This window comes from Dipodomys merriami, unplaced genomic scaffold, assembly GCF_024711535.1.
Source record: "Dipodomys merriami isolate MVZ:Mamm:240054 unplaced genomic scaffold, mDipMer1.0.p SCAF_28, whole genome shotgun sequence".
NCBI lineage: Eukaryota > Metazoa > Chordata > Mammalia > Rodentia > Heteromyidae > Dipodomys > Dipodomys merriami.
This window is the reverse complement of record NW_027204270.1, coordinates 3,647,861-3,662,105: the sequence shown is the minus strand read 5'-3', so window position 1 is coordinate 3,662,105 and position 14,245 is coordinate 3,647,861. Positions and strand designations below refer to the sequence as shown.

The 14,245-nt window shown below is 58.6% G+C and overlaps 1 protein-coding gene across 11 annotated transcripts in view; it reads left to right on the top strand.

Moving 5' to 3' along the window:
• Positions 1-14,245, top strand: part of Acot7 (acyl-CoA thioesterase 7) — a 91,220-nt gene extending 76,975 nt beyond the window's left edge. For all 11 annotated transcript variants that reach the window (XM_070037225.1, XM_070037226.1, XM_070037221.1 and 8 more), the window contains 2 exons: positions 1,011-1,195; positions 13,869-14,245. In XM_070037225.1, coding sequence (XP_069893326.1) covers positions 1,011-1,195; positions 13,869-13,967 — 284 coding nt within the window. In that variant the 3' untranslated portion in view covers positions 13,968-14,245. The remainder of the gene's footprint in view (positions 1-1,010; positions 1,196-13,868) is intronic.

Below are 14,245 nucleotides of genomic sequence, written 5' to 3'. Positions count from 1 at the left end.
GTGCCAGCGGTGTGCTCACGCCAGGCCCCTATCCCCTCACTCGAGCACAGGTTCTCGCCCGCGCATTATAGCAGCCAAGCAGAGCCTTGAAAGCTGAGATTAAGAGATTGTGCTGAGGTCAGGGGCAGCCAAGGCTACAGAGGGGTCCAGGTCTTAGAGCAAAGGCCCAGGTGGAACCCCATGCCCAGGGGTGTGGGAAATCCAGAATGGATGACTTAGGGTTGAGGGAGAAAGGAACCCGAGGGACCCACAAGACTGTGCAGGTTCAAGAAGCAGTGAGCCTGGGCTGGGAAGGTGGCTCAGTGGTAGAGTGCTTGCCTTGCATGCATGAGGCCCTGGGTTCGATTCCTCAGCACCACATAAGCAAAAAGAAAAAACCCGGAAGTGGCGCTGTGGCTCAAGTGGTAGAGCGCTAGCCTTGAGCTGAAGAGCTGAGGGACAGCGCCCAGGCCCAGAGTTCAGGCCCCATGACCGGACCCAAAAAAAGAAGAAGAAGCAGTGAGCCTGAGCAGGGGTCCAGCGGCTCAGAGGACAAAGCCTCAGGCCTGGGCAAGGCCAGCGGAAAGACTGAGTGGACACCGAGACCCCCCTGGGATGGGAGCGGGGAGGGGATGCATGGGCCGGAGCAGGAGGTGGCTCAGGAGAGTCCTAGGACCACAGTCAGCTCGACAGCATGACTGTCAGCCCAGTGTGGAGAAGGAAGGCTTCAAAAGGTGCTTTCATGGTGTGGCCCTGTGGGCACCAGCAAGTCTTTAGAGAGAAGGGCAGGTTGCAGATGCGCCCTAAGGAAGGACTTGACTGAGGGAGGAGGAAATGGCTGGCACGTAACGTAGAACATACATGGGCTACTAATGGTGCCTTCTAATGGTTTGTCATACTGGTGTCCTGGTGCTACTGCTGCCCATGTCTCCTAACCATGTGTCTTTTAACCATCCTCAGTCATGCTCTTTTCTCCCAGCCACCCGTGGGGGCAGAGGCCGCTTCCTAACATCTCCTTCCCTTGCTCGTAGGCTGTGTTATCACCATTTCCGGACGCATGACTTTCACGAGCAATAAGTCTATGGAAATTGAGGTCCTGGTGGACGCTGACCCTGTGGTAGACAACTCACAGAAACGCTACCGGGCCGCCAGTGCCTTCTTCACCTATGTGTCCCTGAGCCAGGAGGGCAAACCGCTGCCTGTGCCGCAGCTTGTGGTAAGTGTGCGTCCTCAGGTTCAGGACCCATCTCGGGCGGGTCAGAGTGTGGCCCAGGCCGTGGGCAGATGGGGCAAGGTCTGAGGAAGGAGCACCCGTGAGCTTGCGGAGAGGCCTGTGAGCTCTGCCTCACTGGCTGCCGGGCGAGCCTGGGCACCCCGGCCGCTGCCGGCCTGAAGGCGCAGGTTACCTGGGATTCCTGGTGTTGCGCTGACCTGGCTGACAGCTGTGTCTCGGATCTCTAGTCCTCCATGCCTTCAAGGGGCCTTTGGGGACCCCAAGGAGAGGGCTCACACTGGGGCTTTAGCCTGTGGATCACCTGGTGCAGAACAAGCCAGACCCTGGAATGTAGTGTGGAGACCTGAGCTTTCAAGCCACCTCCCTGCCTTGGGCACCCAGCTGGGCCCACCCTGGGTAAAAATCCCCAGGCCGGTGCAGCGGTGCTGCACACGCTGCTGGGCACATGTGGGTGCTGAGCAGCATCCCGCTGCCTGGACTCTCCTCAGGGCCCTAGCTCTTAGCAGTTGTGTGACCTGCGTGAACTTTGTGTGTGCCTTGGTTTTCTTGTCTGCACAGCTGTACCGGGTGTAGAACCTGCCACAGGCATCATACATGAGGCCCAATCAGGTCATCATTTCCTGCCAATTTACCGCTCCTTCCGGAGTGCTCATCCTAACAGAAGAGTGATGGTGGGGAAGACCAGGAGGGAGGACATCAGGGCTGTGCAGGGCACGGACAGACAGCCGGGGACAGAAAGCAGAATCTGGAGGTGCTACTGATAGGGCAGGGCCAGGGGCTAGCCTTGGAACATCTGGGCCATTCCTCTTGCGTATACCCATGGGGGTGTGGCCTGCAGCGCTCACACAGATGGGCATAAGACCAAGGTCATCCCCCATGCTGGGACGCCATCTTGACAAGGCTTTGGTGCAGGTCAGTGGAGTCTGGTCTACAGATGGCGGCGCCAGCCCTGAGCGGTGGCGCCTCCTTCCTCACCATAGGCAGCACGCTCCCAGGCCCCTCCCTTCGGTTTCTCAGCACAGGTGCCAGGAGAACCTGGTACCCTGCCCTCCCCCGCTATGCAGTATAAGACCCCAAGGGACCGGTCTCCAGGCTGGGCCTGTGCCGGGAGCAGGCGAGGACAGAGGGACACTGACCCCAGCAGAGGGTGGGGTGCGGGGCCTGCCTGGAGCGAGACGGAGGCACCTTGGTCTTCCTGGGGATCTAGAGTGTTCCCACTGTGAAAGATGGCGTCTCTGGGGCCCACCTGTACTGATGAAAACAGACTAGCCGGGAGGGCCGGTTGGACTCCCCAGGAGGGATTTCCAGCTCTGGCTGGCTTTCCCTGGTGCACGCTTAGAGACCAGCAACAGGAGCGCACACGTGGGCTGCACACGGCCACATGCCTGTGCTTGCGGCCCCTCCCGCTCCAGCCTCGTCCCTACCCCCACTGAGGCTCATCTTCAACCTCCTGTCTATTTTTAGCTGCCTTCCCCAGGGCCGCTGACACGGAAGGCAGCCTCTCTGTTCTGCTTGGAGTCGCTGCGCCTGATGAATACTCCATGCTGGCTGGGGGCGGCCGCACACCTCAGGCCTGCCGGCCGTTGTGCTTTCCAGGCTGATGACTAGAACCGGCGCAGCTGTGCAGGAATCCGGGCCCTGCTGCCCCAGCCTACCTGTGGGAATGTCCTCTGACCTCAAGGCTGGGGTGAACCCCAGACCACTGGCCAGGGCTGGGAAACTGGCCTGTGGGGAGGGACAGCAGGGGAGCTTCCTCCAGTGACTCAGGACTGGCGCCCTGGGCAGTAGCTCCAGGGTGGCCCAGCACCTCGGTGTGTGCTTGTTTCCAGTGCGGTTAGCTATGAGGGCCATCCTGAGTCAGGACAGGGGCCAGGGAACATCTGTGACGCCTGTGTGGGGCCGGGGGACGTCCATGACGCCTGTGTGGAGCACTGGGGACGTCCATGATGCCTGTGTGGGGCACTGGGGACGTCCATGACGCCTGTGTGGGGCTGGGGGACGTCCATGACGCCTGTGTGGGGCACTGGGGACGTCCATGATGCCTGTGTGGGGCACTGGGGACGTCCATGACACCTGTGTGGGGCACTGGGGATGTCCATGACGCCTGTGTGGGGCCGGGGGACATCCATGACCCCTGTGTGGGGCCGGGGGACGTCCATGACGCCTGTGTGGGGCACTGGGGGACGTCCATGACGCCTGTGTGGGGTACTGGGGACGTCCATGACGCCTGTGTGGGGCCGGGGGACGTCCATGACGCCTGTGTGGGGCACTGGGGACGTCCATGATGCCTGTGTGGGGCCGGGGGACGTCCATGACGCCTGTGTGGGGCACTGGGGACGTCCATGACGCCTGTGTGGGGCCGGGGGACGTCCATGACGCCTGTGTGGGGCACTGGGGACGTCCATGATGCCTGTGTGGGGCCGGGGGACGTCCATGATGCCTGTGTGGGGCACTGGGGACGTCCATGACGCCTGTGTGGGGCCGGGGGACGTCCATGACGCCTGTGTGGGGCACTGGGGACGTCCATGACGCCTGTGTGGGGCACTGGGGACGTCCATGACGCCTGTGTGGGGCACTGGGGACGTCCATGACGCCTGTGTGGGGCACTGGGGACGTCCATGACGCCTGTGTGGGGTACTGGGGACGTCCATGACGCCTGTGTGGGGCCGGGGGACGTCCATGACGCCTGTGTGGGGCACTGGGGACGTCCATGAAAACTTGAAGCAGAAGGATATGACCCAGCTGCCCAACACTGAGTGTCGGGCTGGTGCTGGGGACCCTCATTCTTGGCATTTGCATCTAAGGAACGGTGGCTGGGGCCCAGACCTGGCTCCATCATTAGCCTCGGAAGGCCCGGAGCCTGTCTGCTGGGTTACGATGGGCGTGTAAAGAAATGGAGCTTGGCCATCTTCCCTGCCCTTCTGCAGCAAGGCTCACGTAGCCAGGGTGCTGCGCTGCAGATGGGGGGAGGCTCGCCTTCTCCTGTCCTCTCATCCGGCTCAAGGGCCGTGCTCCGTGTGCGCCTACTGCCCCAAGGCTGGTGATGAAATACAAGGAAGAGAGGTTGACCTTACCTCAGAGTTGTTCTTTTTGAGGGTTTTTTGGTGCCAGCAGTGGAGCTTGAACTGATCGTTTGAGCACTGTTCCTTAGCTCTTTCCCCCACTTGAGCACGGTGCTCTACTATTTGAGTTACAGCTTCACTTCTGGCTTTTTGGTAGTTAATTGGAGATAAGAATTTCAGGGTTGCTCCAGCGCAGCTGCTGGAAACTTTGGTCCTCAGATCTCAGCCTCCTGAGTTACAGGCGTGAGCCACTGGCACCTGGCACTCGGTTTTTTATTAGATTTCCATTACGGTGTGTGGTGGAGCAGAGCTGCTCACTGCATGGTGGCTGGGCAGCAGAGGAGTGGGGACAGGGGACCCTTCGGGTCACCCCCAGTGGCCTACTTCCCACCAAGTCCCATCAGCTGGTTTCCACCATGTCTCAGTAGGGCCATCAAAGCATGGCTCTGCCGCCTAGCCTGTCCCCTCTCAGTAGTAGCACAGAGTCAACACATCAGCCTCATCTAGAATGCCCTCTGCTCAGGAAGATGGCATCCGCAGAGGCCAGCAAGATTGCATCTCCAGAGGAGGCTAAATAGTCATGGAGGGGCCGGAGGGTGGGGTCCCTGGTGGTGGCTGTTGAGCTGAAGTCTTCACCCAGCACCCACTTTCTTCTCGCATCAGGAATGGGGAGAGTGGTCCCCTCCCCATGGAAGGCCTGTGAAGATCATACATTAGGCCAGCCTTGGGGCTCTGTCTAGGACCATCAGGCCCAGGAGAGGGTGGCTTGCTGCCCCCGAAGACCAAACTGTGTCTGTCTTCCCCGAGCTGGCCTCTGTTAGTGTGGAGTCCCGGCCGCTGTAGGTGTAGGCTCGGTGCCTGCCTCGGGAGGGGTTGACTTGGTGTTGGAGATGTGGTCTCCCGCCAGACCCTGTGCAGTGCAGAAGAGCCACTGGCTTTCTCAGCTCACTATCTGCCTACTGTGCCGTGTGTGCCAGTGCTGAGACCTTTGTGCTAGCCCGATGGTCTTGGACCTCCCGGGCACTCACACGTCACCCCTCTGAGACAGCCACACCTACAGGCCTTTGCCCCTGTGAGCCTCCGTGCATCTCTACAGGGGCTAGGGCACCTCACAGCCAGGGGTCGGCTGATGAGCCTTCTAGAAGTTGTCTGTGCTAGGGTGAGCTAGTGCAGCCGGGGCAGCTGCAGGCAGTGGTGCCTCTGGCTGTGGCTACCCGACCTGTCTCAGAGCCTGGTTGGCTTGAACCACGTGGCCATTGCTTTCTGGTCCCTCCGCTGGGGTCCCTTGGTGACGCGGCCTGGGGCAGTCAGCCCTGCTCCCAGAGCCTCCTGAGGAAGCAGCGCCAGCCGAGGCGGCTTCCCCGTCCGTGGCCACGGCCCAGGCAGGGCAGGAGTGGAGGCTGTTCTCCATGCCTCGGCCTGGCAGGAGAGACACATCCAGTGTAGAAAGGAAACGTCTTCACCTTGGGGAGATCTTAGTGTCGTAGAAACCCAGGTACCACAGGCCCCCAAAGGTTTTAAGGGCCCCAGGGAACCCCACAGCCAGAAGAGACATTGAGTACTTTCTGGCCCTCTCTCGGGCCCTGGGTTCCGGTCAGGATGGGGTGGGACTCTGTCACACCACCGTGGGGGCCAGCCAACACTCTGTCTCTGCCTCCTTCATCCCTTCAGCCAGGGCTGGCTCCTGAGGGTGTTCTTGGAGGACTGGGCGCTGCTCAGCCTGGGAAGAGGCCCGGCCCCCACCATGCTGCCAGCCAGCCCACACTGAGTCACAGCCGTGCCCCACGCTCTGCCGCCTTTTGGGATTTGCAGGCAGGCTGTCTCATGCTAGAAAATGCCAGAATCCTGCTGCTGCCCTGCCCCCTGATTGCTCATAGTCCAGCAACTTAATGGCCTCCAAATCCTTCCTTCCCCTAGAACCAGGGGTGAGCTCGGCACAAGGCCAGAGCAAGTGGGGGTGCCGTGTCCTTTCCTGACTCTCCGCCGCCTCTCTGTCCTGGAGACCCAGCGTGTCCGGAGCGCTGGGTGCCGCCTCCTGCAGCCCGGCGCGGCCTCAGCCTGGTATGTGTGCGCACACAGGCGTGGACTACAGGGCTTCGGGAAAGCAGATGAGGCCGTCCAAATCCTGCTACGTTCTTAGGGCTTCTGAGCGCTGGATTGGATTGGGGTCAGGTGGTGCCAGTTGAGTCAGAACATAAGCTTTGAATCCTAACATGAAGGCCACAGCGGTGTAAAATTAAGACATCCTTACCAGGCGCCCTGGGCGCCGGTGGCTCACACCTGTAGTCCTAGCTACTCAGGAGGCTGAGATCTAAGGATTGCAGTTCAAAGCCAGCCTGGGCAGGAAAGTTTTGGGAGACTCTTCAACAAACTATCCAAAAAGCTGGAAGTGGCACTGTGGCTCAAGTAGTAGAGTGCATGCTTGAGCAAAAAGCAGCTCAGGGATAGCGCCTAGACCCAGAGTTCAAGCCCCAGGACAAGGGTACACACACAAGAAATTAAGACGTCCTTTTTTTGGTCATTCATCTGTTCAAAATGCGTGCCTGTGTGCCCCCCACTCTTGCCGGCTTCCAGAAAATCAGTAAGAACTGCAAGGCCGAGAGTGAGCACAGGGTGAGGGAAGAAAGCAGCCATGTTAAAAGAGGATCGACATTAAAAGCTAGCTGGGGCAGGAAAGTCCATGAGACTCTTATCTCCAATTAACTAGCAAAAAAAGCTGGAAGTGGAGGTGTGGCTCAAGTGTGTTTTAGCAAAAAAGCTGAGGCAGCACCCAGGCTCTGAGATCCAGTACACACATACGCACACGCACACGCGCGCTTGGGGCCTAGACTGGGCCAGATGCTGCCTGAGCTAACTGCTCTTCCTCCCACTGGCGCACCTGGTCCTCCCCGTCTGCCTTCCTTAGTCTTCAGGCCAGGGGATTTCTCAGCTGCACACAGGAGCAGTTACGCCAGGGTCTGAGCCCCCCAGGTAGAGAGAGGCTGAGGAGAGAGATGAGGGCTGTGAGACAGCGCTTGAGCCTCCGCTGCTTCCCGAGACAGGCTGCCGAGCCATCCTGGCACAGTCCAGACCTCAGCTGCAGCTGGACCCGGGGAGACACAGTGTCTCTCAGCGGGCTGTGTCTCATAGCCAAGTGTCCCCAATAACCGAAACATCGTAGTTGCTTTTCTGATGGTCCCAAGACCCTTCTCGTCTTCCATTAGAACTTGGGAGAGGGTGGACCTTGTGGCTTCTTAATTAAGAGGATTTGTGTCCCAGAGGCTCCTGGGAAGATGTTCTGTCACCGCTGGGAGGAGGCCTCTCTGGAGCAGACATTCACTAATTACAAAAAGGACAAGCTATTGATTTTACTGAGGGTGGAACTTAGTCATCCTCTGTGCCACATTCCAAATGTGTGTTCTCAAAGCATAGAAAATGCAAGATGGAAAACATTTGGTTTGCAGCGTGAGGCTCCCTCGGGTGGAAGCCAGCACTTGGCAGGAGGCAGGAAGCAGATTGAGGTTGGAGCAACCAGGCTGGGAAGGGGTGCCAAGCCCCTGAGCGTGGAGGAGGCAGTGCCCTTTGACCTGCTACTCCTGTGGCTGACCTGCTCCAAGATGCCCGGGGCCATCTGCCTCTCCCAGGGCCACAGCCCGGGTGGGCCAGTGCGCAGCAGTTGGAGCAGCTGCAGCCCCAGGGGTGTACTTGGCTTATGGAGGTCACTTTGAAGACAGCAGGCTTGCCCTGCAGGACATGCGCTGGGCTCAGCAGGACCCCTCCCTCGTCACCTCCTTGAGCACCTGTTTGAGGGTGAAAACCTGGCCAGAAGAAGGGGAGCGGCACAGCCCAGCCTCCCTCACCCGTCTCCCTGGCCCCTGGTCCTCAGGGACGCAGGCCCCCTGGCCTCTCCCTGCACTCTGGCATGCGCACAGGGAACCCTAGAGCCCGGTGCTAGCCTGCTCAAGACCACAGGTAGCTTTTCTGGCAGCCAAGGCACCGGCCCTCCTCCCTGTAACAGCCTCCGGCTTGTGAAGAAACACTTGATTTCTGGTGGGAAGGCTTGTTCCTTCTCCCCGCCCTCCACCCCACACAGCCAGCGCTGTTATTGACTTTGCCTGTGGAGGGGGTCGGCTTTGAGGAGATGGCAGCTGCGCGGTGGGTGGGGGCCGTGCTGGGGAGCCAGCTGCCGCATCCTGCCAGCTCCCAACCCAGCAGGGACCAGGCAGCCCCTCCGTGATCACTTGAGCTGGAGAACTGTTTACCAGAGACGAGGGCCCAGAAGCCTAAGCAGGCCAGTCCTGGGCCCCATTCCACCCCGCCCCATCCCATCCAGAGCCGCTGCAGCCCCTGTTCCCTGACAGCAGGGGGAGGCTCGGCTGCTCCTGACCTGGCCGGACCCCCCCCCAGAAAAAAAAAAAAAAAAAGGGAACCAGGGTGAGCAGTGCTCCTAGGCCTCAGAGCCAGAATGATCAGCACATGCCGCTGTCCCCAAAACGGGGAAGAGCCGGGGGCGGTTGGCTGGCCCCTTCCTCATGGGCTGGAGCGGAGGCCTGGCTGTACGCTCCCGGCCGACCTCCTGCCCGTCCATCAGCTGTGGGCAGATCCCAGCGATGAGTTCCCTGCAGATAGCTACCCCAGCCCCGAGGCCCAGTGCTGGATGTTGGCTTCACCACCTCCTGAGCTAATCGCTAGAAACTCCTGCACTTCAGCCCGTTCCCTCCTCGGGTCAAGCGTCCTGCACCCTCCACCGATTCTGGAACATTTGGTGGCCTGTTAACCGCTGAGGCTGAGCAGCTGCCGCATTGTAGAACTGCGTGGTTCAGGGAGTCCCCTGGTCTGATGGAGAACAAGCTCAGAAAAGGCGCCCAGACCCGGGCGCCGGGGGCCCACGCCTGTCATCTTAGCTACTCAGGAGGCTGAGATCTGAGGATCACGGTTCAAAGCCAGCCCGGGCAGGAAAGTCCGTGAAACTCTTATCTCCAATAAACCACCAGAAAATGGGAAGTGGCGCTGTGGCTCAAGTGGTAGAGCGCTTGCCTTGAGCTGAGGGACAGCGCCCAGGCCCAGAGTTCAAGCCCCATGACCAACAAAAGAAAAGACAAAAATAAAAGCACCCCAGGCTGTACAGTGCAGCTCCACGGCAGCTGCCCAGGGCCTGGCGCCATGCCTCCAGGCTGTCCCTGGGATTTGCACCCAGCCCCTGACGAGACCCCAGCCCTTTTGCTCCTGATTCATCGTGCTGGTGCTCCCACATGAGCGTGTCTACCCCCTGCACTCCCTCCTGTCCCCCTCCACCCTCACATCCTGGAAGAGAGCTCCTTGTGTGCGTAGGGAAGTACCTGATGGCTGCCAGCGTCTGGCTTTCCCCGGGATGCCATGGTGCTGTGTTCCTGCCATCTTCAGGGATCCGGAGGGTCTGGCGTTTATGTTGCCAAAGTATACCTAGGCTCTGGTGGCAACGCGTCCCATGTGCCCACACACGCCATGTGACAGGCATGCCCCTGCACAGGCTGGGAGCCGAGGCCCTGGCACCAGGGCCAGCATGTTCACACCGGACCTGTCTCCGTGCGTGGCCAGGCACCGTGGGTTCCGCACTGTGCGCTTGCGCAGCTTCTCTAAGCTACTCTTGCCTGTCTCCAGAGGGGAACCGTGACTGCATGGTGCTGCTTCATGGGACTGCCAGCAAGCCACTGGACTCCAGTGGGCTCTGATGGTACATGCACAGCTGGTACATGTCCAGAGATCTTCCCTTAGCACCCCAAGTCCTCCCCACCCAGCCCTCTGCCCCCGCGAGAGAGAAGGGATGGTTGGGGTGGCATCTGGGAGGCCAGGGAAGGCACACACAGGGCTTCCTCTGTCCACTACCTAGTTGACCACACAGGAGCCCACTGAGCACCTGTGAGAAGAGCTGTGCCGTGTGCAGGGGGCGGAGCCCACCCCAGGACAAGAAAGCATGTTCCACGTGTCCCGGCCTAGATGTCCGTGCAGCACCAGGTATCTGTCCTGGTATTGGCCCTGCCTGCCTCTGGGGAAGCCAGGGCCTTGAGGCGATGTTCCCTGTGGGAAGCGCTGGTTTCTCTGATCTGCAGCTGTCCTGTGTGTCCAGTGGTTCAAAATATGCAAAAGTGGAAAAGAAAAAAGTCTATACTTAGCTGCCCTGGCAGTGTCTGCATCCGCGGACGCGTGCACCAGCCCACCTGCGTTCTCCCGCTCCTGTCCACCACGCCTAGGTTTTGGGTTTTTGTTGGTTTTTTCTTTCCAGCACTGGGGAGTTGAACTCAGGGCTTTATACTTGCTAAGCAGGTGCCATGCTCTCGGCCCCAGCGTTTCACCAGTTACTTTCAAGATAGTCTCCTGGGGGCTGGGAAGGTGGCTCAGTGGTAGAGCACTTGCCTTGCATGCTCAAGGCCCTGGGTTCTATTCCTCAGCACCACATAAGCAGAAAAAGCCAGAAGTGGCGCTGTGGCTCAAGTGGTAGAGCGTAGCCTTGAGCTGAAGAGCTGAGGGACAGCGCCCAGGCCCAGAGTTCAGGCCCACGACTGGACCCAAAAAAAAAAAAAAAAAAAGATAGTCTCCCATCCGCCTGTGTAGCTTGAGGCCTTTTTAGGCTTCTTGTGGCCGGGGTCATGGCATGCTGAGCCACACCCAGCTTCCCTCCGCAGACATGGGCTCTCCAGTCTCTCTGCCTGAGTGGGCCAGGAATCAGCCTCCCAATATTAGCCTCCGGAGTAGCTCACCTTACAGGAATGGACCGCTGGCTGTCACCTGAGTCACCTTGAAGCAACCTCCTATATCATAGTGGGACTTCCAGTGCTCCCTGTGAGCCCGAAGAGGACGGTCTGGCTGTGGGCAGCAGCTCCTCACCCTGCAGAGATCCCTCCCTGAAGAATCCCTGACTTGGGCCTATCTTCACATTGGCTGCCTGGCCCCAGTCCTGTTGGTCTGGCTGCCTTTCAGCTTGTATGCTCTTGGTTTTGAAGACTGCTGGACTTCTAAGCCTCTGCCTTCTTTTCCCTCCCCAGGGGGGGCAGACAGGCCCCCAGGTAGAAGAGTGGCTCCCAATAGAAAGGGGCCTGAGCTTTAAAGTAGGGAGGTGCCTGGCATGGGTGGTCCAGCCCACCTGGTCCCTCCTTTCCTACCCACAATCCAGTATTTTAAGATGTGCCACAGCCACACTCAGGCCAGCAGAACCCAGCTCGGAGACCCCTCACAAGTTCCACATACTAGTTCTGTACTAGAGGGGCTGTTGGCCTCCACTGTGTGGACAGGAGCTACATACAGGTTTTCCTCTGTACAGCAAGCAATCCCCAAGACAGGGATAAGACCTGCTCATCAGCCTGATGCCTTGATCTTTTTTTTTTTTTTCTTTTGGTCGGTGGTGGGGCTTGAACTCTGGCCCTAGGTGCTATCTCTCAGCCCTTTAGCTCAAGGTGAGCACTCGACCACTTGAGCCACAGTGCCACTTCCAGTTTTCTGGTGGTTTATTGGAGATAAGTCTCACAGAGGGCTGGGAATATGGCTCAGTGGTAGAGAGCTTGCCTTGCATGCATGAGGCCCTGGGTCCGATTCCTCAGCACCACATAAGCAGAAAAAAAAAAGCTGGAAGTGGTGCTGTGGCTCAAGTGGTAGAATGCTACCCTTGAGCTGAAGAACACCCAGGCCTGGAGTTCAGGCCCCACAACTGCAAACCCCCCCCCCAAAAAAAAGTCTCAGACTTTCCTGCCTGGGCTGGTTTTGAAAGGCAATCCTTAGGTCTCAGCCTTCTGAATAGCTATATTTACAGGCGTGAGCCACTGGCACCTGGCTGATCTTATGTTCTTGACTCTGTTGGATGATCCCCATTTGGAATAAGGATAAGTGGAGAGGGGGCTGGGTCCTGCCATAGAAAGTGTGGTCCAGTGGCTGGGAAGGTGGCTCAGTGATAGAGCACTTGCCTTGCATGCGTGAGACCCTGGGTTCAATTCCTCAGCACCACATAACCAGGGGGGGAAAAAAGCCAGAAGTGGCGCTATGGCTCAAGTGGTAGAGTGCTAGCCTTGAGCTGAAGAGCTGAGGGACAGCGCCCAGGCCCAGAGTTCAGGCCCATGACTGGACACCAAAAAAAAAAAAAAAAAAAAGTGTGGTCCAGCCAGGCTCCAGTGCCTCACGCCTGTCATCCTAGCTACTCAGGAGGGTGAGATTTGAGGATCGAGGTTCAAAGCCAGCCTGGGCAGGAAAGTCCATGAGACTCATCTCCAAGTAACTACCAGAAAACCAGAAGTAGTTTTATGGCTCACCTTGAGCTGAAGAGCTGAGGGACAGCGCCCAGGCCCAGAGTTCAAGCCCCATGACTGACCAAAAAAAGAAAAAGGAAAGGTGGTACATACCTACCAGCATCATGGCACCGGGCTGCACCCCAGATGTCAGATGGCTGTGACCTGCCATGCCCTGCCTGGCTACACAGGACCCTGCGACTGAGTCCTGCGTAACTTGGCCAGGCCGCGCCGAGCCCTCCAGCCCCGGGAGCTCGGTGACTTGCCTCTTTAGAGCTGCTCACACATCTAAGAACCGCTCACTTTTCCCTGAGCTGTTTCAAATTGTGTAGCCTCAAGTTTCTATTTTAAAAGTCAGCCAGAGATCAAAGAGAACAGCAGGGCAGACTTCTTCAATGAAGCATCTTGGAAAAGCCACTGACTTCTACGTAGGCGCCGAAGGCTCTTCAAACAGGAGCCAGAACCCCCGTGGAAGCGTGGTTCTGGTCTTTAAATACCCGGGCGTCCCATTGGCTCTGCGCTGGCAGGGCCTTGGCAGGTTTCACCTGGTGACATTTACAGCCCATTTTGGAGAAGGCTAGGGGAGGAAATGTTTGGTGTGACTTGACATTGGAGCCTCTGGTTCTCCCTCGTGAATACACCGCTTGTAAAATACATTCACCTAAAAATAGCTCCCAGCGCTTGGTGTCACCGTGGATGAAGGGCAGCTGCCCATTCCTGTGGCTTTCAGACATCCTCAGAAGCCTTGCACTGAAATGCATCCCCAGGGAACTGGCACAGCCAGGGAAGCCTGAGCCCTGGCTCCTGGGCCGTGGAGGTGACCACCCAGTGCAGCACCCTGCCCGCTTCCCCAGGAATCATGGCACTGCTAGACCACTCCTGAAAGTGGGGGGCAGGAGGGGTGCTGTTCGTCATCCTGCAAGCCAGCAGGCATACACCAGACCATTGTGGGCGACACCCAACCTTTGGTAGGTTCCGCTGGTCAGTCGAGTGTCGCTTACTGTGGATGAGGTTGCTGAGCCACCGAGAGGAGGGAGGCAGTGATGAGGGGTCTCGGATCCCACCTGCTACTTGTTCAGCATCTGCCTGGCTTGGGGCAGGATGGCAAGGGCTCTCCCCAAGAGCCCCCCAAAAGCAAGCACTGTTGAGTTTTATGCAAGACAGGAGGCTTATCAAGGTCACGACCACTTCCTGCTGCCTTCTCTGTAGGCCAAGACCATGGGTGGCTGCCATTCCCCGGGGCCAAACGCAGGGTGCCTGTCTCCCCTGCTCACCTGTGGCTGAGGCTGCCCTCCCTCCCGCCTGTATTTCCTCCTCATGGGCTCTGCGGTGTCTCTAAGGTGCCCTTTTCTTTGTTCACAGCCCGAGACAGAGGACGAGAAGAAGCGCTTTGAGGAAGGCAAAGGACGGTACCTGCAGATGAAGGCCAAGCGGCAGGGCCAGACGGAGCCTCAGGCCTAGGCTCCCTCTCGTTGCCGCGGGCCGCGCAGCTGCAGTGATCACCCATGAGCTACCCCTTGGCCAAAACCCCATTCCCATTGAGAGCTGGTGTTGTGTGAAGTGTCTGTGCGGCAGTGTTAACTTACTCCCTGTCCCGAAAACTGTGCACCAAAGCTTTATTTATATCCTTCCAGTATAAATGCTACCCAGTATTGTCCCGGGTGCCTGGGGAGCTTCTGAGCACACTGTAAGGTATGTAAGGAACCCAGCCCCACTAATAAAGCTGCTTTTTGGCTGGA